General features: G+C 46.9%; 2 protein-coding genes across 2 annotated transcripts in view; one reads left to right on the top strand and one right to left on the bottom strand.

The window, feature by feature from the left end:
• Positions 1-13,407, bottom strand: part of Atac2 (Ada2a-containing complex component 2) — a 39,603-nt gene extending 26,196 nt beyond the window's left edge. The window contains exons 1-7 of the mRNA XM_077692706.1: positions 13,028-13,407; positions 12,808-12,922; positions 11,763-11,897; positions 9,950-10,095; positions 7,291-7,454; positions 3,539-3,699; positions 1,105-1,214 (exon numbers count right to left, since the gene is read on the bottom strand). Of these exons, the coding sequence (XP_077548832.1) occupies positions 1,105-1,214; positions 3,539-3,699; positions 7,291-7,454; positions 9,950-10,095; positions 11,763-11,897; positions 12,808-12,922; positions 13,028-13,115 (919 nt within the window). The 5' untranslated portion in view covers positions 13,116-13,407. The remainder of the gene's footprint in view (positions 1-1,104; positions 1,215-3,538; positions 3,700-7,290; positions 7,455-9,949; positions 10,096-11,762; positions 11,898-12,807; positions 12,923-13,027) is intronic.
• Positions 13,408-13,636: 229 nt separating this feature from the next.
• Positions 13,637-26,412, top strand: part of LOC144162245 (KICSTOR complex protein SZT2-like) — a gene marked incomplete at its 3' end in the record, with an annotated part of 187,230 nt that continues 174,454 nt past the window's right edge. Inside the window, 3 exon segments of the mRNA XM_077692705.1 lie at positions 13,637-14,220; positions 19,806-19,988; positions 21,607-21,684. Of these exon segments, the coding sequence (XP_077548831.1) occupies positions 14,062-14,220; positions 19,806-19,988; positions 21,607-21,684 (420 nt within the window).

Raw genomic sequence — 26,412 nt, 5'->3', positions numbered from 1 at the left:
ACTTCCCTTAGGAGGTTCACTGTCTTCCCGACTGTGCGCACTGTGGTAACTGCCCTTGTACTCACTTTGTTCACCGAACATTGGCACACATTGTCAGATATACCTTGACACCAACTCTCTAAACACTGCTTAGCAAACGACATCCTGGGCCTCTTCGCAGACCACGCAGACATATAAAAACAAGCAAAGGTCGAATATTTTAGCAGGACGCCTTTGCTTGCAACTATAATCCCCCCATAGCACAGCTTTTTCCCGGAAAAATACCATCCCATAACAGCACATACATAAAACTGAACATGAACACCAGCAAAATTGACAAAGCACGACAGTGCGCACGACTGCATGAGCAAGGCTCGAAAATTCGCACGGCTTGTGGCAGGATTTTTTTCGTGCAGAATAAAGGCACCCACTGCGTATTACAGCGATACCAGCAATAAATGAAGTCCTCACACCCACAAATGGCATGCTCTCTGGAGATAACGTCCCTGCTTTATCTTTCCCCAGACCCGAAAATCAGTTGCGCATTACAGTTGAGAGCACATCAGGTTTTGGGCAAGCAAGTTTTTTGTCTCTTGTTATTTTGTCAGACTTGCTGTCAATGCTAAGAGATGGCCTTACCACGAAGCAGGCACATCACCCCGCCTTCCTTGCACAGCATGTGCCATTAGATATCATTTTCTGCCCGAAAAACAAACTCCGCGTGGAAGTCGCTAACCCCGCAGGCTTAAGAACAACTGTACAGTGTACGCCAGGCTTGTTTATCGAGTTACGCTGCAAATACTGGTTGCTGAAACTGCTCGGACAATATGTAACGCATTGAGTGGTGCCAACATCAGTCCAGCCAGCCTCTAGGTGGTTTTCCACATTTGCTTAGTTGGAAACAATCAGACCAAAGCAAGGCTCAGGCTGCATTCACTGGTGACAGCCAGATCGGGATGTGTGCTGAAATGTGAGCGGTCTGCCAAGTCATTGTGTGTGCTTATCTCCTGGTTGAAAAACACTAAGCTGATATAATTTGTGATAAGAAACAACTAGTTAAACACTCAAGTTGACAGTGTGGTTCAACGCCGTCGTTCTTTGTGGCTGAGTGACCGGGAAACTCACCGGAACTTGTGGAAACGATGTCAACCGATGGCTCACACGATGGCTCTGGGACGGGAAGCAAATCGTGCCGAAAAAGCTCGTTCCCAAAAAGATCGTGGTCGGAATTCCAGCTGCAACGAGTTACCAAGGGGGAAAAAATGAGCCAAGACTGCTAAGGATACCGATACTCTCCGAAGAAGAGCTTCGAGGCAATGTGCCAAGCAAGGGAGTAATAAGCCTTCAATAATTCCTGCACAATAAGGGGGCGATAAAGGCTGAATGACTTTTTGTTCTAACTGAAAGACAACGCTATTCAAACCTACTTTTGCTTTTGTTTGATGACGAGCAATGCTTTTTTTGTTTGGAAATAAACTACTAAAGCTGTCATTTCCCTCTCTCGTACCCCTTCCATTTTTACGTGATGCGAAAAGTCAAGTCACACATTGTGAAGAGCGAACACTCACAAAGACATCTAAATTTGCAGTCTTTTTGTTTAAAAAGCACGTGCACACCCAAATTTGCACCCACACATGGACAGATGCCCACATGCACATGCACAGACATGGTACCATTGTCCGGGTCTCTTAGCAATGGATTAAAAACCAGTGGTTCGCTATGAGGAAAAAAAACCGGGCGAAAAATTCTGTTCCCATGTCGATACACAAAACTCCAAAAAGGCCCACTGACAAAAACAGGTTTCTTTAGACTGCAAAAGAGAAAAGAAGAAAAAGAACTGGCACAATACACTTACCCGTATTTTCACAGAAAAAAACAAAAACAAAAAAACAGACCACATTATGCGACTTTTGCGCAAAGTTTAAGCGCAATCAAGCCAGCTGATTTGCAAAAACTTTTTCAGAGGCACTCACTCAAGCACCCTACATTCTGTGTCACAATCCAATAGGGTGAGTCGACACCAAGGTAACAGCCAATTAAAGTAGGTCACCACCTTCAGAAACGCAGTTTTGGGAAAAAAAAGGCTTTTTTTAAATTTAGCATTCTGAACATCCCTGTCTAATGAAGAATATTTAGCGAAAAAAATTATCCTGTTATCTTAATCGGTTCAAAAGTTATGATCATTTTTTAACCCTTCCGCGACGCATCCAAAACCTAAACTGAAGGTTTCCGATCCCACAGCATCTGTCATATGGTCATAAATGTCTCTTCGTATATATGTTATGCAATGCTAATTTATTTAGGTACATTGCAAAGCTTTTGTACGCATTTTGCGAGATATTTTACATTCAATTTATTTCAAAATTTCCACCAGAGGGCAGTGAGTGGCACGCTCTTGTTCACGTTGCGCGCATTTGCGTTGCCTTGCGTTTGCGTCTGGCTGTCTGTGCTTTTTCATATGCCGTTTTAAGCTCGCGGATTTAGTTCTAGCCTTGCAAGGAGACAGTTATGGTACTTCATAGTCTGCGGTTACAGTTATAGTACGAAGATGGCATGCCTGGTCACTGACTGTCACCGTATGACGAAGGCTGCACATGAGCCACCTGTAAGACACAAAACAGGCAACAAAAAAAATGTGCGCTTGAGCTCGGCCAAAAGGAGATCGTGCCGCTTACAAGGAGGGAGCAAGCTACGAGCCTGGCGAATTTTAGGCGTATTGACTGTTTTTGATTAGATAGGTTTAAACCTTTAAAGCCATTTTTCTCAAACCTTGATTTTTTGCATCCATCAGCTACACGAACTGATAACTTTGCTTGTAGTAAATATTTCCGGACGAAAATTTGCGTGCTGTTTTTTTATATATAGAACTATGCGATGAAGCAGAATAACTGAAAAATATTGGTAACTTTTTATATTATGGCCAGTTGTGTGAAAACCGAATTTGCCGGATATCAAATTTTTCAGTGTTTTTATGATTACGCAGCTTAGCTTAAAGATGTGATAATCGCGGAGGGTAGATGCACAGGATATTGTCCTCATTATGTTCCTGCCAAGTCGTGTTTGAATCACACCTACCATTTTGTAGTTATGACTGTTCGCGCAACATGCATATTTTCATGCATTTTGATTTATATATTTTTTTTGTTAGACATTTTTAGCAATTTTATCATTTTAAAGTTTGTAACTGTATAAGCTTTAGAAGCCAAAAATATAGTTATAGCGTGTGGGCTAAACTTGTAAATTTTTTTTTCGAAGGTGGTGACCTACCTAAGGCAGAAGGTGCATTGAGATTCCTTCATAGACTTTGTATGAATACTGTTTGCTCCCTTGAGGTGGAAAGCAGGACATGACGCCCGGACCCTCTTTTTTTCATGTGCATATTATTACCCACACCTCTTCACACCACCTAGCTTCAACAGTGATGCATGGATTTAGCCAAACAGAGCATGGAGCAGCATGCCATGCAAGTGTCCTTCCTTCCGAACAGAGGGAACTGTAACTGAACCAGAAGCCACACATTGGCCGACATCTTAAAAAAAAACAAGAAAAGGTGTCGTACTGAAAGTCTTCGGGTGTCATGAGGCTCTCGTCTATTCCGAGTGATGAACTGTTCGTCTCTTCCTGAGGCTCCAAAGGCTCCGACTTGACGTGCACATTCTCCGAGACCGGCTCGGTCGTCATAGCTGCCGCTCGCGTGCAGTTGGAGTTGAGCTCGTCCGACTGTAATCAACAATTTCTTTTTTTTAATGAATGTGTTGCATTCTTTGCCGAGTACCCCACAGCCAGGACCATGTAACGCCCTGCATTTCCACAAAAATGCAGATTTGGCGGAAGTTCCACTTTGAAATCGTAATAATAGCATACATCGAGATAATTGGTTGGACAGAATTTTGAAAAACCAAAGAATAAGAACGTAAAAAAAAATAAAATTTTAACAAAAACGATCTGACAAAAATAAAAAATGTGCACCTTACACATCTCCCGCAAAAACTGAAGAATAAACGAAAAAAGTCAGCGAAGGAAAAGTTGGAAATGTCAATGAAAATATAGCGTACACGGACAAACTCTGCAGTACGCCCTTCATCTTCGGAAAAAGACAACATAATTAGAATTGCTGCAGATTTTTTTTTCACCGCCTCAGCAATTAGATGTAACGATTATCAAGTCGACGAGTCAAGTCAAGTCAAGACGACCATCTTGACATTTAGAATTAGATTAGAATTAGATTAGAATTAGATTTAGATTAGATTAGAAGTGCCAACCTGCTGTGCGGTTGTTCCTGCTCACTCCAAATGGGTTCTACAACTCTTGCTTGCACAGAGAAAATTCTTTTTGGAGTCGTCTAGCAAGAGTAAAAAACTAACTAGCCCAACACCAACTTCTTCTAGACCCCCTTTTGAAAGGTTGCTTTCTGGAAATATTTGCGAGTAACCGCACACGAGAGCTAGTACAGCAGAAAGGGATGACGATATCATTTTTCACGGATCCCTCAAGGACAAAATGAGTGGCAACTTTAACGAGAGTTCTTCTATGCGACAGCTTGAGCAGAACCAAAATAACTGAGATGCACGAACTGTCAGTCCAAGATGTGAAAATCAGGGATGACACAGAAGGAAGACACATCTTCACATTTGCATGCTGCAAACAACCACTCCAAGTACTATGCGTTAAATCACATAAGTCATTTTTGCATGAATGTGTTGATATCAACATCAATCGAACAGACAGCAGCAGTGCAATCACACACAGTTGGCCAGGGATAGGCTGAAGGAGCAAGCAGAGCAGATTCAACGTCCACATTATGTTAGAAAAGCAAACAGAAGACCAGAAAGTAGGTAGCGAGAACACCTGCGTACTTTCTTCAAGGGCAGGTATTATGTAGCTTAGTTATGGGGGCTCCAGCTGCTTTAGAAACGCCTAGTTCTATCAAGACCTCCAAATTCCCACCTCGTTTAACCAGCTATGGGTATTTCAAACCAGTGAACATTCCTTGCCACGAGCCAAAAACAACATTGGGAAACAATCTATCAAGTGCTTTGTCATTAGAGTTGCTTTTTCTGGTCTCTCGAGTCCCTCCTACAAACTCTAAGCAGCTTTTATCTCAGATTTTGTGCAACCACATTGTAGCTTCTGCGTTTCCTTTATTGTTGTCAGCCTTGTTTCCTTCACTTTCTTTGCCACTTCCATTTTATCTCCGTTCAGCATTCATCCGTTATTTCTTTTCTTATTTTTGCACTGTGCATCATGCATGTGTGTGTGCTTGCCTCAACAGTGATAAGGATGACCGTCTCCTTTGCCACTCCACTCCGATTCGGTTGTTTCGGGACAACATGGTTGCGTTTGTCGCGTTAGGTACTACGATTCATCTTGCTTCACTGCGCACATGGCAGCTATACATGCAGAACCCTAGCATGCAAGAAAAAGAGCACAATTTTGAGCTCGTGGTAAATACCGTGTCTTCCTGGCAACCCCTCAAAAAAACATTTCATTCAATGTTTCAGCGCAGGCCCAATTGGCAATCCACCGCCGCAACAAATGTGCCGCACAAACGGTCAATTTGCATCGACTTTGTGTGCATCCTTGAATGGGACAAGCCCACGCCCTCCCTCTAACAAAGCTATCAGTACGTATAAAATGCTGCGCTAAATTGACAGTGACGAAGACAGAGACGAAGGACGGCGGAACACAAGATGCACACATACGAAAGCGCAACTTTCAACTGGCCTTTATTTTCCAACCCTATCGGAAAACAGTGGAGACGTAAACATAAAAACACTAAAAAACCACCACACAAAACCCTATCCGTGTGTGCATCTTGTGTTCTGCCATCCTTTGCCTTCATCAATGTTAATTTAGCACAGTGTTTTATAGGTAGTAATGTACCAACTAGCCCAGAAACAAGCTCTCAAAGCTATCAGCACATCATGAAAGTAGAAAAAACTGCGTGTAAAAGACAGGACCGTGACAAGTAGACAGGACAAGCGCTTGTCCTGTCTACTTGTCACGGTCCTGTCTTTTACGCGCAGTTTTTTCTACTTTCATGATGCGGCACCAACTAGCCCAACAACATGCTGTACTAAGCTATCAGCACATGCAAGTCTCCTAAACACAGGGAGAGGGGGACAGCTTTCTATCAGTAACTGGAGAGGTCAGCCTCGCTACACCGGATGGGAATGATTACAATGAAGCGGGGTGGACGTGGGAAATTGCGGAGACCACAATGACAGGGAAAACAAAAGTAAAACATAAAGAAATGACACGCACTAAAATGCGAGAAACAAAACTCTAGAGAAACAGATAGAAGAAACAGAAGTAGAGCAAATTGTGCCGAGGAAGTAGTGACTGCCAAGCCAACAAAAAGAAACAAAAACGGGCCCGTGATGCTGCAAACACATACGGATGTAGTCGCATGCACAATTCAATAGCTACAGCAAACGTATTTGGTTAGCCCCTTTTGCAACCTTGAAGCTTGACTCAAAAGTTAAAACGTCGTCGCTGCACTGAAAGGCGACTCCAGTGCAGCACTTGGTTCCAACCCCGTTTCACACCAGTGGCACTTTTAGAAGTGTACTGAGGCAGACCAAAGACTCGCAGCGATTTCCCTACACCCCCCCTAGGGGGTGTGTAGACCCCCCCCCCCCCCCCTAGTTTTTCTGGACACCCCCCCTTGAATCCCCAAATTTCACTCTTGTCAGTCCTTGTATGGACCTTTTTCAGTATCGATCTGCGCATGCGCGGGCTGCTTGTCTGCTATTCTTGGCAGTAGCCTCGGGCAAAATAAACAAGAGTGCGCCCCCCGAGCTTACTGTTAGCGTTGCACGTATTTATTTCCTTTTTTTCGAGAGCTCGTGGCAAGTTTGTATGCGCACACAAAAAAGGCTTTCAAAGGAAAGGGGCAAAGTGGTTTGAGGCTACGGAAGCTAATCCTGGCGTTTTCATAAATCGGGAGCGTACAATCGGTGCCTGATTTATAAGTGCTGCATAATTTGTGTACTACCTAAACATTGTTTCAAGAACTCAAATTTCGTCACTGGCCCTGGTAACAAGTTCGAAAATCTCCTTATACGTTGAAAAATGGCGAGAAATTAAAAAAAAGCACCGCCTCTCAGGTGTATATATATATATAGAAAATGAAAAACGTACGTCACGGGGATGAGCGTTTGGTTAACAGACGTCTATTATTTAACTAGTGGGATAAAAAAACAGCTTTTCTAGTTTATGAACCCCCCCCCCCAGAGCCATTGAGACACCCCCCCTTGATTCGATGCCTGGGGAAACCCCTGCCAAAGAGGCACACACACACACACTGACCGTGACTAGCAGAGATCGCTTCTCCTTGAGGTGCATGGCGGCCTGGAGGGTGTTCCCCAGGTGGCGCCTCCGTGGACAGTCCAGGACCGGGGACTGCTCTTCCGCCGTCACCGTGGCACCCATCTTGGCCTTCCGGCACCTTGCCAGCAGTCCGCTCGCACCCTCTGCAGAGGAGGAGGAATCCATCATCATCATCATCATCATGTCTCACAGACTTCCAACTGCTCCTGTCCTCTTCCACTCAATTCCAATCTTTGACCCCTTGACGCACAGCTTTGCATGATTTCCACAGAAAGACAGGGCTGGAGATGATGAAACACCCAATCTAGCTACCTTCAGAGAGAAAACGCAGGCATGCGAGGTAATCCACATGCTCGTACGATCCTTTGCGATCTGTTCTCGGTGCGGAAAAAGTTAAGCAGTGATACTGCAGTTCGCAAGCCTGTGCTAAGAATGTTGCCAGAAATCCCCTGCGCTCCAATCGTGTTTTCAAAACCCCGAAACTTGAAACATGGCCAGTGTCGTCCATGCCTCAATCAACTCCCATCGTTCCTGCAAAACAGTGCTCAAAAATGTGAGACGCACACGTCATGCTTACAGACCTTTCTCTCGCGAATGCGATATGCTTTGACAATACTTTGCTCTCACTCTGCACAGTTCTTTAGAATTTATATTCTGTTCATATTAATGCTAAACTATAGAAATACATTTGATGTTGGTGACCTTTTAAAGAGGTGTACTTTCATTTGTTAATGAGTGCATCCGCATTCAGAAAATGCTGGCTCCAAATGAGTCGTGCAACTTTACCAGTGTTTTGAATGATACCAATATCAAGACAAAAAAAAAATGCAAACAAGTTCTCATACAAGCAGCCAAAGCATGTGTGAAACTTTAAAATGAACTAAAAAAATTTTGACGAGGAAAGTAACAAGAAATGCACTTTCTTTCATACAAAATATGCTAACCTTATTAACAAAAACTATGCGTCTGTACCAGTCTCTCTTTCTTTTCTTTAAATTAGAAGGAAAGCAAGGTAAATCTTTGTTATAACCAAGTCCTTGGAACAAAAAAAACTGACTTTGCTACAAGTGATACTACTTCCGTAATAGCGTCAACGATTCCTCCTCCCTGCATTGTAATTGGAACTGCAAAAAACTTCAAATAAAGCATTTTCGTATAACGAGTGTCAGCTGTACACTGCAAAAGCTCCAGAACAAGGTAGTGCAACCAAGACAGAAAATGAACACTCCCCGTGTCTCTATCTCATCAGCACTTGCTCATGCGATTGCGCACTCAAAAAACGCTGATGGCATGCTTCACTAGAGTTTAAAGCAGGATGCCCAATTAAAAAAATGCAGTTAAACCCCGTTACAAGGGGCGTTATAACTAGCCTGCGGGCTAAGGATTCAGATGTCCTGCATTATTCCTCATGTAAGTCTCGACGCTCTAAATAAACCCATCTTCCAAAAGCGGAAACCCGCGTGTGTTGAAATTTTGCTGCATGTTAAGATCACCAGGCGGTCTGAATTAACCTGGAGCCCTCCACTACAGCACGTCCTACAGCCAAGGTGCAACTTCGGCGAGTTAACCCCCAAAAGAACATTTGGAAAAAAAAAAAAAAAAAAAATTATCCTGAAAAAAAAAAAAAAAAAAAAACAACGAAACCAGCGAGGAACTAGCTCTCCCATACCACCATTGTTTACGGATGCAGTCCCATTGTTTGTAGAATGCAACAGCAGGCTTGATGGAAGAGGCAGCCTCTGTTGTTAACAAAATGTACAAAAAAACCCATTGTGGCAAAAGTTGAACAATACAACACATCTCTCGATATTCAGCAAGAAGGCCTCAGCGCATGCCGCCAGCCCAGAGATACGCAATGTTTTGTTTCGTGTCAGGACACAGGAAATGCAACAGACACGGCAAGCTGAAGTTGCAGCTCAAACAAAGAAAAAAGGACTTTTTAAAATGAACAAACAAAGGGGTAGATCCGCTGCAATCTAGGAAGGCCGGGAGATGCAGGTAAGTAGTGTAATGTCCCAAATACTTCAGATGACCGACGGCCAATGAGGGATCACTCTTCCCTCTTTAAAGTTGTTTAGTGAACAAACATTTGTTGGACTGAATACCAGGCCAAACGCTTATTGTGCCCAGATTAGCATAGCAGGGACTTTGTGAGAGCGGTGATAGAAAAACAAGCAAGCAAAACGCAAGTTGGATAACATTTTGAATAGTTATCTCGGTCAATCAGCCCGTGAGCTTGCCAAGAAAAAAATACTACTGCAACATAATACCAAACAAACGCTCTTTGGAGCTAATATACACCGGTACCCGAGCTTAGATTTGAGCTAAGGAGACTCTGTGCCAATGTTTCCACTGCCCTTCCATTAAGCGCCTTCACAGGGCTTGGCCACTATAACGGAACGTTTATTGCAGACCAGTGCTGGTGGTCAGCAATGGCGACCTTTCAACCAAGCCAAACGAGTGTCCAATAGCCACAACCCAGGCGTGGCAGTTGAATGTTACAGAATACCATTCGGCAGCGATGTTGCCGACAGATCTCCAAACTACAAGCCCTTCTTCTGATCGAGATGGCACTGACGTTTCATCCCCCCCCCTGCATTACACTATGTGGAGGTGGTATTTGCGTGAAGCTAAATACCGAAATCGGCCGGTGATGGTGGCTTCATGGTGGCCAGCGTCCACCAGCCGCTCTCGCCAAGCTCGGCCGCTCCGGAGCGGAAGAGCAGCGGGCAACCGGACGACAGAGCCCCGGCGACAGTACCACGGAATGTGGCCGTGCGCTTCCTGCACATTCCAAACAGGTACATGTACAGTCGGGAACAGAAGTTTGTGGAACATAACATGGCCACGTCGATGCACTCACAAGTGGCGCTGTGCTTTCTCCACATTTCAAAGTACGTGTACAGTCATGAGAAAAAAATTCCCCGCATTTCCCTGAGGGGAAGAATGTGAAAGTGCGAATGCACGAGTTGAATTTGCGCGGTTCGGTAATGTTCGCGAAAGAGAGATCACACACACACACACAACTACAAAGAAAGAAAGATGCATTTATTCACAGACACCTATTTGTGTTGTCGTTGTACTTGATTGCTAGAGCGGATCTCAGCTTTGAAATTTCGTGTCAGTACTCCTTTAAGCGGGTGCATTAGCCCTTCTCACGCCCGATTCCTGACCAATCCCCCACGTGGGTATGTGCCATGTCAGCGGCCAGGCAGCGCGCGCCCATCTCCCCCCGTTGCTAAGGAAGACGAGGAGCGCGCGCACCCGCAGCTGTTGCTATGCGGACTACGGCGGCGGACGATTCAGGCTCGCTTAAGAAGTGCTTTCGCACTTAAAAGTTTGTGGTGCACGAGGCTGACATTTACAGGCGATTCCTCTTACACAGCCATTGACGATGATGGTGCATTTTGCTGCCCATCTGTTCACTTAATTCGCTGCCTTTTTGTGCTCCCTTCATCTGCAGTGCATTGGGGTGGATGGGCACCTCTCACTACTACTGAGTTTAAGGTTACGCTATGGAATGCTGTGTGCTATGGAACGCTTCCCAGGGAACCAGACATTTACAACGGGCCATTTACAGTAAAGCCCGCTTATATCGAACAGCGCAAGGATTGTAAAATAGTTAGATATAGCGAAACTTCGATATAGAAAGCGAAGCAAAAAAAACTTACATGAGAGCATGCCTGCCGACGGAGTCATGGGTTAACAATGAGCTCTTGCCACCCTGCAGTTCACTATTGATACGACACTTTCTTGGAAAGAAAACAATCATTTATTGGGGCGGAAGAACTGCGTGAGTGTAGCCTGCTTCTTGGAGCGCAACGCTTTGCTGGTGACTGCTTGCTCCACGGTATCTAAACAGTCGCCAAGCACAAGACCGCTGCCCTCAATGGCACTGCAGTATCGCCGTAGCAGGGCCACGGCCGCGACGGCTTCACTCGTGCTCGGAAGCAGTATGGAGACCTCGGCGTCTTCGACAGAGCGGAGACAAGCATGGATACAAGCGAATAACGGCGAACCCAGCGAACCTAGCAAGTGCGGACAGCGAGTGGCACGGACTTGAAGATCGGCGACACCTCGGCCTGCAGCGCCCAATGTGGCACTTTCGGTGCCAGCGGCATGCATGCGTGGAGCTGGTCCACTCTTCTACGGCCGGTTTGGATGCACTCCAGCTTGCGCGGGAGGCGCAAGCGACACCCGCGCCACCGCTGCGCGCCGATGTATTGCGGGAACGCCTGCCGCACGCCTAAGGAAAGCAAAAAATCCGGCGCGGGAGAGTTCGATATACCCATTGTGAGCAAAATCGCGCTCAATATAAAAAGTTTAATATGCATGTAATTTTTATCGGAATTGTAGAAGGGTTCGATATAGGCAATAATTCGATATATCCTTGTTCGATATAAGCGGGCTTTACTGTATAGCTTTTGCGATGAAAGGAGGGCCGGGCGCACCTGGACTCCCCGAAGAAGGCCGTCCAGTGCCGGTCGATGAAGTTGCAGATGTGCTCCCGCCAGCGGAAGTAGCCCAGCTTCCCGTTGGCCCCTGTGACGTGCAGGTTGTACAAGGTCAGCATGATCACCTGGATCCTGCAAGCGAGAAGGACAGTTCACTGACCGTAGCCATCACGAGATGCCGCCTGTAATGAGGCTTTGTATGAGGAAAAAAAAAAAAAAAAAAACGGCCACCTTGCAAGTCAGACGCGAAGGTTGAGGAAACAGTGGAGATAGTGTTCTTCTCCGTGCAAACTGCGTCAAATTGAAGTCCACAATACACCCTCGTGAAGTCCAAAATCCAAATTGCCAAACTCTGAAGCCAAATCCAAAGCCAATGCCAGCAGTACAAACCCAAAGGAAATGCCAGGTGACCCGAACGGCATGATACCGCAATAGAAGACACCGGTTTCATAATGCGTGGGACTCAGGTTTGATTCCGACTTTGGGAATCGTTCTTTCTTTTTTTTTTCTTGAGGCACGCACTCCCAACACCTGCTCATCGCCTCCATACCTCCTCGCCACTGCCCCTCACACTTGCTGGCCTAGAATTTTTCATCCTCTCCACTTTGCTGCGCCAAGTTTGAGCGACGCCCGGAACGGATAGAACTCAAGCATTTGACGAACGAAACTCAACCTTTTATAAAACAAAAAGACGACAAGGTGGCCAGAAGAAGTTTGACATCAATAACAGTATGGCCATGAGGAAATGGTGACACGGGATTTCAGAGCTAAAAAAAAAAGCTTAATAAAGAGCACTGGGAATACCAAACTACAAAGTGGGTGTCGAAGAAGCAGTCCAAAAATAACTAAACAAACATCCATCGGCGTGCAGCTTGATTAATGAATTCAATGGCTTTGAAGCGAGGCTTTTTTTTTTATTGAAACCATTCAAACCAACCGCCGACATTCTCTAGATAAATAATTGGTCCTGAAGCTTTATTTTGTGAGTGCAGCAGACAACACAACACGGGCAACAACGCCTTTACTCAAAGACCGCACTTACCACTGCATTTTCAGACGCTCCAAAATTTCCGTGTTGTCCGGGGAGCATTGCTCGCAGGTCAATTTGAAAAAGAGGTCGCCGACAAGTGTACTGCGGTGGTTGCTTTTGAGACAGCCTGCAAAGACATAAGTACAGTCGTCGGTCATATCGCTCACAGCGCGCGCGCAAAACTTCCGTCCGCGAAACGTAGCGCCAACAACAGGTTCCGTTAGAAACTTACCAGTGTGGAAATAACGCTTGCACCCTGTGCACTGCAGCATCAACGAGTCATACTCAGTGGTATTGCAGTAACAATGAAGCGAATCCATGGTGCGGGCATAAGCTAGTGAGAAACTCTACGGGTGTAGGCAGTCGACAAAATCCCTCCACGACCGCTTGATGCGGGAGGAAAATCAGTCCGGGCCGACTGTCAGAGCAGAAAGGGGTGGCAGGTTTTTAAACGGAAACAGTATGTCAAGCCAGTTCATTTTTTAAGCCGCTACCACTAACAAAATAACAGGCCGGTACTCAAACGGTCGGCGTATTGACGGAAATGTGTTCACGCATGTAGGCCGCCATCTTGGTTTTAGATAACCCGTAGACAAGTAAAGATAACTCAGAGGGCGCTGGGCTAGCTTTAACTTCGAGCAAAACAGTACGCCGTTACTCCATGAGGGCAAACACTTGTTATCACATGGGCCGTAATCAACACGGCGGCTTGTTTTCGTGCCACAACCCGCACGATATTTCATGTGAAATACCCTGTTCACACCCATCCCCGTCGTTTCTGGGGTGCAGATGAAGAAACATGGCAGCGGAAGACGTAGAAGTTAGTGCCGTCTGCTCCTCTGTAAAAGCCGTCCGGAAAAGGGCAGCGTATTTGCTTGGCGCCGCGAGGGCGACGAAATGTGCGGGTCTGCGGGGTTCTACTAATCGTCGTCTGTATCTGCCCGTAATCTCGCGCTCTAATCTCTTCCGCCGTTCTACGCCACCGTTTTGTTTCTTGGCCGGTCGTCGCGACGGGGCGGCGTGTTTGTTCGTCGCGCTTATCTGCTTGCTCTCCGGCTGTGAACACAAGCTTGTAGTTCTCGAAGACTGCCACCACGACTTTTTCGCGCTCATTCACCGGCCGGAGCTTTGGTCGCGCTTCAAAGCCACGCAAGAACGATGCACTGTAGCGATCCGTTCCACCCACGTGTTGCGCGTTGCGTCTGTCGACACATACTGCGTCGTACGGTGATCTGATATCGAGCTCTGCCCGCTTTAACCGCCGCGATGATCGCTTTCTCGAAAACGCAGGGCTCTCCACCGACCCTGGAGGCGGACTGCGTCTACGTGCAGATGAAGAAGCAGTACCGCGTCTCGAGATACATCCGAGCGCAGTGGTTCGTCAACCAGATCGGCAAGGTTATCCAGCCCAAACAGCCGAGCGAGGTATTTGTCATGCGGTTGCCGGCGTGCCTGCCTTGTCACTCCCTTCGTGAGCTTGATATCAGTAATTAGGACGCCGCGGTGTTTCAAGCGCACCCTGTGTTGCGGGGAAACTTGGTCATACTAAAGAATTCGCCTCTTTTTGGGAGAAGTACTGTGTGCTTGCAGAAATGCATTGCGTCGTTTTTGAATGTATCTCCTGAGTGTGTGTGTGTTTACAAGGCCTGTTTGTACGTGCGGTCATTAGTTAGTGCACACATGTTTGCTCGTCAAAGGCAGTCAACGAGCTTGTCGGTTATGTTTTGTGAATGCGCATAGTATGTATAGTCTTCTAACTTCGCATATCATCTGGCAGGAATGCTTCTAGAAATTTTTGCGGGCCAGTTTATTATTTATGTATGGCACGCAAGGTCACTGTCATTGCTGACGTTTCTGCGATGTATGTTTCCTTTGTCTGTGGCATTTCACTGCTAATTGTGAGGCTGTGACGTCATGTTCTAGTGAAGCTCTAGTTGTACGCTACTTGAGTGTTTGTATGTTCCGCACAATTTAAAAGCAGGCAGTTTAGACTAATCTGTAGCTGATTGCTTAGCTCTGATGGCCTCACTTTTGAAAGACTGACAGAAATGCTTTTTTGTATGTGGAATGCATCTCCTTCCGGTACCAGCCTTCTGAGAGGTTTCCCTGGCAAACTAAATATTCAGGCCAGGAACGCCCCCACCCCAACGGTCTCACTGTGAGAAAACCCGGTCGTGGTGGCTGCTTTTCTAATGGAGGCGAAAAGCAAAAACGCCCAAGTGTCTAGATTTTAACGCACATGAAAGATCCCCAGGTGGTCAAAACTAATCCAGAGTCTTTCACTATGGCGCGCCTCAAAGCCCACGTGTAGCCTTGGCTTGTTCGAGGATGCGGGTTCTATTTTCGGCTGCGGTTGCCACTTTTCTGATGGAGGCAGAAAGCAAAAACGCCCGTGTGTGCGAGATTTCGGCGCACGTTAAAGATCCCCTGGTGGTCAGAATTAATCCGGAGCCCTCCACTACGGCGCACCTCATCACTTGCGTTGCGTCGGCACATTAAACCCTATAATCAATCTGTCAGAAAACCCATGCACAAAACATCCTTGCTGCTCAATCCCTCTTCCACCCACCCGCGTTACCCATTCCTTTCACATGAAAGCCATGGAAGCAGGTGCTCATTAATCCACACTAACTGAAGCACCGTTTCTTTTTAATACCTTGGTTTCTCCCTCACCGATAGCCATATGCTTGCAGCTAATCAGCCACAAACGCGTATGTGCCTTTACATTGTAAGTGTTTTCTTGTGTGTGTGTGTGAGCATGTACAAATTTGCTGGGGGTTGTCGAAAAAATGAAGATAAAATGGTGGAGTGCTAGAAAGTTATAGCTCATCTTCAAGCAGCTAGGCAAAAATGCACTCATTTGTTTATATCGCCTGGGGCGTGCTGAGAGAAGGGCAGACTGGCAGTTCATGCGTGCGCAGACCGCTACTAGAAGCAGGTCCGTTCTGTGCACTTTCCCTTCACACTCGGCCCCCTTAACTCCCTCTTGCTGACAATGCCTGCCAAAGGCGTGCCGCAGGGCTCCGTTTTGTCCCCCACCCTCTTGAACATGGCAGTGATATCACTCGCAAAAGCGCTACCACAAATCCCCACTGTCCACAGCAGGTTCTACGCTGATGACATCACAGTATGAATACCAAACGGAAGCAACACCCATATACAGCACACGTTACTACAAGCCTATTTGCCTGCACGACAGAACAAATAATCACCAAAGCCGACGAGTTCGATTCCCGGCCGCGGCGGCGGCTTTTCTGATGGAAGTGAAAAGCAAAAACACCCGTGTGTACGAGATTTTGGTGCACATTAAAGATCCCTAAGTGGCCAAAATTTATCCGGAGGCCTCCACTACGGCACGCCTCATCGCCTGCGTTGCGTCAGCGCGTTAAACGCTACAATTAATCAATCAATCAAAGCCGGGCTTACCTGCTTACTCACCAAATTACAACTGCTCCTTCTTCCCCCCTACCCCACAAACCAGACAATAGACCCTGGACATTCAAATAAAATATTAATTTTTATGCCACCATACCTGTCACTACGCACACCAAAATACTGAAATCCTCAGACTCTGACTCAACGCTCAAATTAAACACCATACACACTTAAAGGGGCCATGAAGACAAAATTCAACTATAATTTGAAAGAACTAGGCTTCAGTGCCACACTCAGCTCTATTGTAGCCATGAAAGCTGTTCTAACCGAAAAAAAGAAACAAACACAAGAAGTGTTGGAGAACTTTCAAATTTTGCGCTACAGTGATGTGTTATGGACAGGAGTGACGTCATGTGGGCCAGCACTAAAAACTTAATTTTCAGTGTGTTAACTGCACGCTAGCATTCAAGTGATGCGAACAAACAGAACCAGAGGCCCCACTGCAATTATCCGGTCATGTTTCTTGGTGGTGGCTTAGGTCGGTGGCCGCCACTCGGCCGAACAAAATTCTGTGACGTAGAAAAATTGCCGGAAAGTGGCCGAGGAATCTCCACTGGTTCACGTTTCCTTAAATATTTCGATTATTTGTTCTAAGTTTGCGATGAAAGTGGTAACATTGCTGTCGGGGTAAAGCAGTCTTTCTAATGAACCAAACCTGTATTTTGTCTTCATTGTCCCTTTAACCCTTTCAGCCCTGAATTTTTTCTATCGAAAAAAAAATATATCTGTGCGTTTTCTTTAATGTTTATGCCCTATAATCTTACAAGCAAAAAATTCAGCTTGTGATGCAAGTAATTAGCGATTTACAGGCATGACATCTAATTACGTCATCAGCCAATTAAAAATTAAATTTACAACAGAAAAATTTCTTTTCCTTGTTTTCATAAAACTCTAAAAAGCAATGAGCCCACATGAAACGAATAAGGCTGGTAGTGCAAGTATTTTTAGATTTATAGCCATGTCATCAAACTAGGACTTCAGCCCTTGGGGTCACTCTGACGTCACTTTGGCCTTCACTGAAGTGCCTTCCTTTTACTAGAGTTCAGCTTAAGCAAAAAAAATTACGCCCACCTCCCCTCGTGGGAACCCTGGTGTGATGCGACGCTGAGGGGGTTCTAGAGAACAAGCGCAAGCGGAGAGCGACCGTCGACCGAAAGGCCGCTGGAGCGCAGCACACCGGTTATATGCGCAGTGCCGAAGGAGAGGAGACCGCGGAGAGAGAGGGCGTTGCACATGCGCACAGCGCGCGCTCCGCCGAGTGCAGCGCCGCAGATGTTTGGGTGAGAGTGTGCGCTATCGTGGAGAGGGGAGGAGAGGCGCAGCAGCGCGGACAATGGACGCCGCGACGCAGGAGGGACAGAGCCAAGAGCAAGAGATGCTCTCAGCGTCGCATCTAAAACGTACGGTGGTGATATCTATCGAAAGAGGCATCTTTGAAGAAGTCTTTTGGTTCATGTCCTAAATATAGGACACCCAGGGTCGAGAGGGTTATGTGGGCCAAATATTGGGACTTCTCAGGCAGTTCGCATGCCCTCTTCATGCCTAGACTTGCCTACACTCGCCCCATCTACCCATCACTTGTGTGGAACCAACATGGATAGAGGCCGCACAGGGCACACTTTACATCACTTCATTGTGGCGCTATCGTATCAACTTTGCTCATAGTTACGTGCATAATACTGGAAGGGTAACATTGTGGTTGCACACTGCGCCAAAACTTACGTGCTGTCAAGTGCAGGGTTTCCAACCTGTGAACCAATTGTGGGAGGTCAGCGGTGAATGTGTGCTAACCAAGGTAAGGCTAACTACTTTTCTGAGGCTAGGCGACTGTGCTTTCCAGGTGCACTTGTTGCTGTGGGAAAGCTTTACCAGTTTCGCTCCTGTCATCACTTTGTTTTGGCACGTGTTGTTTCACGTGCATTATTTGCGCTTGCGTTGCCTTGGTTGAGAGCTCGTGGCATCATTCGCATGATAAACTTCTCCTTCGAATCGGGCAATGATATGCAGTGAAATTCCACGCGCATGCCAAAGATTTATGTCTACAACAGTCAGCCAAAGTGAATGGCCCCTTATGTCACAGCAGAAAGTGTGTACTTGGTAGTACGAGCGTTCCTGTTTTCCCAAAATGGTGCCCGATGATGGGAACACGAGGGTAACAAATTATACATGCCCACCGTGGTGGCTCGGTGGCCAAGCCATTCCACGGGGATGTGGGTTCAATCCCGATTGAGGGGAAAAACAAAATTGCCCAGGTGCCAAGATTTCAATGCACGTTAAGCATTCCTAGGGGCCTAAATCAAACCGGAGCCCTCCTACACTACAGCGTGCCTTAGCCCAGGTTCTTAAAACACCCAAGTTTGAATTTTATCTAACTGGAGATATTTTGGCCCAATAGTCTCTTGTACTTAACTGCATTTTAGTGATGCATTGTGAAGGCTTGTGTAGTGTAATTTGGACGGTGCCACTCGTGCTGTCCAATGTTGTTAATAGCACTCAGTCGATGGCACCAGCTTGCATGTTTAGATCAGAAGTACTCGCACACAGACTTATTGCATTTGTATTTGTATTGCTTTGTAATGTATTGCAGTGTATTGCTTTGTAATGTGGCAGAAGTTTCACCCACTAGCATTCTTTCCTATGTACCCCCCTTACTCCATGCTCCGTAATAGAGCCTGTAAGGTATTTTTAAATAAAAAAATTAACTTATAAAAGCTCCAGAATTTACAAAACAAATTGTTGCACATTCGTGAACTCCTGTCTATGATTTTCTTGAGTGGAGTTGTGAACGCTTCGTACTAAACAACTCTGCTGTTGCACAAGTCTTCAGCAGGTCTGAACAAAGCTCGTAGCTTTGTTCAGGTTCAGATTATGGGGTTTAATCCGCCTAAGTTGTGCCTGGGCCGGGAAGCATGCCATAGGGGAGGAGGCCTCTGGATTAATTCAGACCACCCGGGGATGCTCTACAAGTGCCAAAATCTCAACACATAGGAATTTTCGCTTTTTGCCTGTCTCGAAAGCAACCACCGCAACAGGGATCAGTCGTAGCTTTGTTGGAGTTGCATGCTAACATCTTAAAGCGAAAGCTTTCTTGGTGGGGCGCTGACGGCGTTCTGTCAAAAAACTAGTGCAGTTCCCCATAGACCGGTTGGTCGTCTGAAAATCTCTGATAAGATCTCTGGACATGCAGTGTGGGTTTGAAACCGGGATTACGTCATGTCAAAAAAGTCGCCTGAAAATCGCGGAAAACAAACGATTCTTGGTGAGACCATAATATATGCGTTGATCATGAAGGAGGAGTAAAATAGCATACCTTTATCTCATAAACCACATATCGGTATACATTTAGATCGTTTGTAGATGCGCTTATTTTGCGCACAAAAAATTGTCGCATGGGTTTGTTCTTCATTGCGATTTCGGTATTTGAAGGTTTGACGATCGATTGGGCGCACTTTCAGTGAATGTTTTGACGTACCTTTGGCGCAGTTTTGATGTGAGCAAGCCTTTGTGCTTCAGTCAACTTTCTTTAGGAAGGGATGATGGTAAAGTTCTTTTGTCGCCCCCCTTCTCCCGGCCAGAGCGACATCACCGAGGAGGTGGAGGTCCTGTCGGCACTGCCGAGGGACAAGCCGGCCGGATGGCGGCCGGAGAAGGCGCACGAGTTTGCCTACCTGGTGACGCCCGCCACCAAGGTCACCTTCCTGGCCAAGAAGTACCGCTTCGTCTTCTGCCTCGACCTCAGCGCCTCCATCGCCACTGTGGTGAGTTAGACACTGTGTGGGGAGCTAGTTCTGTGGAGAGCTAATATTGTGGCCAATTTTTTTTCCTATTTGAAAGATTTCGTGTTTTGTAGTGCCCCCGGCGCTTGTCCGGAAGCAAACGATGCTTCATTCACTGAAAATTGATCAATTTACGTTAAAATTTTGATTTTCCCGCCAAATAGTGTGTTTTTGTGACGTCTGCAATGACATTGTGCTGGGGAGCCTTCTTTTCCTTTAGTCAACCTAGATGGTACCACCATACCGTGGTAGGCCGTTTTCTGCCTTTGTTTTGTTTTTGACTGTATTCGTACCTGGCTTGTTTTTGTTGAGGTAGAAAATAATCGTTTTGTGAAACATGGCGTCCGCTCGATGCTTCTTGGCCAGTGTCGTCTGAGGCAACCCCAAAGCCCCGCAGTCCTGTGCAGCTAAACCAAGCATAGTGCGCACGGTACCAACAGCAGCATACGCATCGGTACTTCTGTGCTTACGTGTGCTTTCGTAACTGCCACTGTTTATCCCACCATTCTTACTGCTATAAAAAAAATGTGCCCTAAATGTAAGCGCAAATACCTCATTCGGCAAGCTGTGAGCCCTGCTAATTTGCGTTTGCTTTTGCCGTCCTCAGCCAATCGCAGAGCTGGGCATATGACATGATAGGTTCTGTTGCACAAAATAAGCGAGTGGGTCGTATGCCCGTTCCCATTTTTGCTAATTACAGTCGAGCCCACATATAACGGCCCCTCTTAAAACGAACTTTCGCTTATAACGAACAAAACACGCGTGACCGTCAAAATATACGTTATTTCAGTGGCATAAAATCCCACATACAACGAACGTCTTTGAGCCTTGCCGATAGGTTACAGCGAACGGCCGGCGCTGCGATTTGGGTTGAAATGACGGCCTCTGCCTAGCTCTGCCGGCGGAGGAGGACGCGCTACTTAAGTGGTTCATCGACGCACGAGTTCGCAACATACCAATAAGTGACCCAACGATGCTACGCAAAGCCAGAGACTTTGCATTCATGTTGGACTTTCCTGACTTCTGCCCAGGCAATGGCTGGCTATCGGTTCAAGGTGTAGCACGGCATTGTTTTTAAGTCGATTGTCGGTGAGCCGGCGTCCGCAAGTGACCAAGATGACGCAGCGTGGCTTGAAAAAAACAAAAGTTATTTCAAGATATGCGGAGCGTGACGTCTATAACGCAAATGAAACTGCGGTATTTTACCAGATGTTGCCGGATAAAATGCACACTATGAAAGGCAACACGTGCAGTGGCGAAAAGCGTAGCAAAGTGCGCGTCACAGCACTTCTGTGCACTAATATGGATGGCAGCGACTGGCGCATGCCCTTCGTCACCGGAAAATCGAAGGAGCCGCATTGCTTTAGGAGCTACATGTCCGCGCGCTACAGGCACAACGATAAAGCGTGGATCGCAGTACCTACGACAGGAGGGAGGCTGGTGAGTTGCCAGTCCGTCTGGACTGACTGTTTTAAGTTAGCGCTAAAGTCGGTGGTGTTGTTATGAGGACAAAGTGAGCTGCTCGATTAACCAAATTTGCGTGTTTCTTGTCTTGGTGGTCCCTTCAAAAGCGTACCGTTCCATTTATTCTCCCATGCAGGACATCAAGAGTGAGACATTTCTGTTTGACGAGGTGTTTGCGACCCTTTCGCAATGCGTCGAGAAGCTGGTCGTGCCGGTGAGTGTTGCTTAATCAAGTGGACGGCACTTGTTCCGAGAGTTATAGTGTCAGACGGAACTGCCAAAACATCGCTAACATCTTTGAGTGGGTTGTTGGCTTGGCACATGACTACTTCTATCGTAATAGCTCGTAAAGGGAAAGTAGTTCACGTAAGTTACACGGTGGAAGTAACCGCAGTTACGTTTAACCGTGGTTACTATACTTTAACCGCGGTTATCACAAACTGCGGTTTTGGCTGTTACACGGGAAATTCCAAGTGCATCGACAGCGGCCACTTGGTTGTGAGCGTAACAAAAATAATTTAGCAAACTTTTAACCTCACGATAAAAAACGAGAGGCGCAGTGTAGACAAAAGGGAAATATCGTTAAGACAGTTGCTTCAGACCCAAACGCAACGCACTCGCACGTAATGAGAGAGGGGCTTCCCCAACAGCTCGCAACCGGCTTGGTTTTCTTGGGTCGGCTCGGTGGTGGGAACTTTAGGCTTAGCATCGCAGTGGATATTTGACCGCCGCTGTCTCTACAACTGTGAATTGCAATACACAGCAAAATTTTTCACCACACCAACATCCACTTTCTCGTGCACGTGGAAGTTCTTTTCCGTGATTACCGTAAAATCCCGAGCAAGCGCCCCCCCTGTGGTAACAGATAATTTGAGGAATTTTTGAGGGGGGCCCTTGCTCGGTCGCCGACCGAAATTCAAAATGGCGGCGTATTATCCCGAGCTAGCGCCCCCTCCCCCCTCCCCCAATACCTATCCCGCGAAAGTTTTTACGGTAGCGGACCGGAACTCAATATGGACGCAAAACACTCGCTGAGAAAAGAAATAACTTTATTTCCACCTCTTGATGTATTGCGACGATGCTGCAAAGTTCCCGAGCTTCAGGTTGTCCGCGATTTTTCTGGCCTCTTCAGCCAACAGCCTGTTGCTGATGGCACGACCGGCGCTCCTCTCACTCTCGAAAAATTCAAAAAGAGCGTCGTCTAGTTCTTCACTGAATACAGGCGCACCGTTGCTTAGCTTCCGTTGTGCCTTTCCTTTTCCATAGCCGCGCTGTAGTAGGGTTTCAGAGTTCTTGTCCCATTCGCGCACTATCTTCCGGTCGATCCCGAAATGCCGCGCAGTCGCGTGCACGTTTCTGCCGGTTTGTCGATGCCATTCTACAACCTCAACCTTTTTTTTCACTGTGTATGAATGCATCCTTCTCGCTTACGTCCCGCACACGTGGGACGGTCCACACGTTTTTCGATAATGGCAAATGGCGACTGACAGCAGCTATGCTGGCTCCGGCTGGCTCACGTTTCGGCCAGCTTCGGCTTCGGTCGTGTGCTGGCTACGTATGGGGAACGGATACTGCACGAGACATACGTAAGCCCAAACAGTTTATTTTTCAAAAAAATTGCATCATTCTATAATTTAACATGCAAATATTTAGCAAAAAAAGAAAAGAAAATACTAAACAACTAGGTAAGAGGTTTTGTGAAAATGGGTGAAGTGCCGGAAAAGGTTAAAAAAAGGCAGGGGGCGCTTGCTCGGGATTTGGCGCAAATTTCAAATCACTCGAGAATGGAGGGGGGGCGCTTGTCCGGGTAGGGGCGCTTGCTCGGGATTTTACGGTAGATTGATTTCGAAGAGCGGCGACAAGCTGTTGTGACAAGCCAGCGTGTTTGCAAGCACGGCCGACGTGTGCGCGGATCGTTTCCGAGTGCTGAAAACTCTTCATGATTGCCTGCTTCATCCATTTTCTTGCTGAACTGCATGCAGAAATCGCAAATTTAGCACGGCTTTTGTTGTAGTTGATTGGGTGGATCAGGAAACGAGCCGCTACTCACGGGCAGTTGTGCTGACTGCGCGAGCGATGCAAAGAACGCAAGCACCTCTTGGGGGCAGCTTTGGGGGGCCGGTTATTTGAGGGCCTTCGTCTCCTCCGAAAGCCAGGCATTATTATTTTTTTTTAGCCTCCACTGATGCGTGCCGCCACTTGCGTCCGAACTGACTTGTGTGATTTTGAACACTGCGGCTGCGCGAACTGCGATTGCAGGACCGAACTGAGGTGGCCAAGCTCAGTTTGCGTTAACCATGGTTAGCAGGGTAACCGCAGTTTCGTCTGTCGTGTAACGCAGCAAACTGTGGTTTTGTCTAATCGCAGTTTGCTTAACCGTGATTAACTGTGCCTGTGTAACTAGAGTACAACACTGTGTGGAAGTACAGTAGAATCTCGATGATACGAATCTCGCGGGACCGCGAAAAATATTCGTATCATCCGAAATTCGTATGAACCAACACAGACCAAAAAATTGAGCGCTGAAAAAAGTTTTCGTTTGTTTCTTTTCTTACTTTCGCGTGAACAAATCCATGATTTTTTCTGCTTTTTTTAAACCCCCACGTCACAAAGCAGTCCTTTCTGGAGCGCGTAACGCTTCGCCTAGCTTTGCGCTTGTCTCCTCACTCCCGGTGTCCAAGCTCGCTACACGCCGCAACAGTCAAGCGTGAACCGCACGGTGCGTTTTTGCACGCGATTCGCACGCCTCGGCTTTGCGCGCGCTGTATTTTCAAGGCCGCATTGACGATTTCGCGCCCACGGTATCTCCTACCTCGGTCAGAAAAAGACGCTGACGACTTGCGAAACGCTCGAGACAGCCCGCTGGCTCCGCCCGAAATGTTTAGGCTTAGCACTCCGGCAGATATTTTATGGGCGCTTTCACTAGCAACGCGGATGGTGTTTTATAGTACCGTTTTCGCCAATGTTATCAGCTCCTTTACTGCACAAGACACTTCGTGTCTGCCTTGAGCGGCATTTTAAAGAGCGGCTAGAAGCAGTCGCTCAAGCGGCCGTGCCACTTCGCGGCCGAAGCCACCGCCATGTTGCCGCCGCCGGCCGCGGCGCGCGCAGCGTGCGAGAGGTTTTGCGGCGCGCATGGGGCGTGCGGGGCGCGTTTTCGCGAGCAGAAAACAACAGCCCGGCCGTTTCTGGAGACAGAAGAGTGACAAATGGGGAGAGAGAGCCGTCACTTGCTTGTTCGGCAGTCGGGCGCCTCGCCGGCTCGTTCGTATCATCCGCCGGGCCGCGCAGGTCTGTTCGTAACAGCCGAAATTTTTCCCATTGCAAACAATGCAATTTTGCCGGGACTTTTCAGAAATTCGTATCATCCCGAAATTCGTATCACCCAGAATCGTATCATCGAGATTCTACTGTAGTTAGAGAGTGCATGTGCAAGTCTAAGTTACGATCAATTCCAAGTGTCGGCGAAGGGAAAGTGCCTTGAGCACGGTCACAACCTACAGTTGCTGTGGACGATGTTGATAGATTAAAATTTTGGAGCAGAGGGGAAAAAAAAAAAAAGGAAGGAAGGTTTAATTTGCATTGCTTTTTTTCATTATTATACAATGCAATCTGCTTGTGTGGCAGTACAGTCAAACCCTGCGATAACAAAATCCCCCGAGTACGAAATTCCTGCGGCATCGAAATATTTTTGGATCCCCTGCGAACGTCCGTAGACGCCCATGTATTTCGTATCTCGCGGCAACGAAATGTTTTTGGAAAGCGGTCCCGCATTAACGAAATTTGCTGCAAGTCCAGTCGGCATTTCATCTACACATTTAAGGCTAACAGTATCCAAAATGTGCTCAAAGGCATTTTTTTTTTCGCACTCGGAAGTGCGTAAACTTTTGCCACAGCACGCTTGCATGGCCGCCACCATATTCGTTTACAAAAATGACCGTGCCGCAGGAGGCCGTGGAGGTAGCCTTGCAGCGAACCCCGAGGGGGCGACACATGATAGCTCACGGCTTTGGCTTGGGCTATGCTAGCCAGCTACCGCTGAACAGCGTTCGTGTGTTCGTTGTGCATTTCGTGTGTGTGCGGCGATGGGCATGTTTGCTCTCAATAAGGTGCCTCCGCCAGCCTAAAAGCGGAAGTTTTTATCGCTTCAAGATAAGGCAGCCATCATTGCCTACGTCAGTAGCCCAAGTAGAGGAAGTGTAGATAGCGTCAACGAGTTTGGAACTGCCTGCAGCTCGCTCTACCATTTTTAAAAGCAAGGACGCCACTCTTTAATGGCGCACGCGTGCTAAACGAAACATTGACGGCTGTGGCCTTTCTGGATTTCCACAAAGCGGTGCTCACTTGGTTTTGTGAACCGCATTGGAGCAACAAGGGGCCATTGGCTGGTAAAATTTGTCAACACAAAAGGTGGACTTCGCATGCGTGCTCGGACATGCCCGATGCGGAAAGGGGAGAAATGTGCTGAGAAGGCGAATCCCTCAGGATGTTTTAAATGCATTTGACACGATTCGGTCATTCTTAGGTGTGCATGACGGCTAGCAATGAACCACCTCTTGTGGTGTGAGAGCTGAGCTGAGAAGTTGCTGCAAAGTAAGGCTTGCAAAGTGGCATAACTGATTTTGGGAAACGAATTTTCGGCTTGCGGGCAATTTTGGTCGTTTATGTTGCATTCTTGCGGCAGCGAAATTCCCGCAAAAACGAATTTTTTTTACTTTCCCTGGTGGTTTCGTTATTGCGGGGTCCGACTGTATTCGTAAAGCTTAAAAAATTCAGTTTTCTAATTCTAGTTCATCACCTGAGCTAAAGAACGACGCCCAACCTGTGTGTGCAAAGATTTTGAAACGTCGCAGCATAATTTGAATAACTTGCAGCCAAAACGTTCACTGCTTGGAAAAAATTTTCATAGGGAATATTCGACCAATGGATCCGACAGTTGTAC

Source organism: Haemaphysalis longicornis, unplaced genomic scaffold, assembly GCF_048455015.1.
Source record: "Haemaphysalis longicornis isolate Haplotype H1 unplaced genomic scaffold, Haemaphysalis longicornis Haplotype H1 scaffold_12, whole genome shotgun sequence".
Taxonomy (NCBI): domain Eukaryota; kingdom Metazoa; phylum Arthropoda; class Arachnida; order Ixodida; family Ixodidae; genus Haemaphysalis; species Haemaphysalis longicornis.
This window is presented reverse-complemented; position numbering and strand designations above follow the sequence as displayed.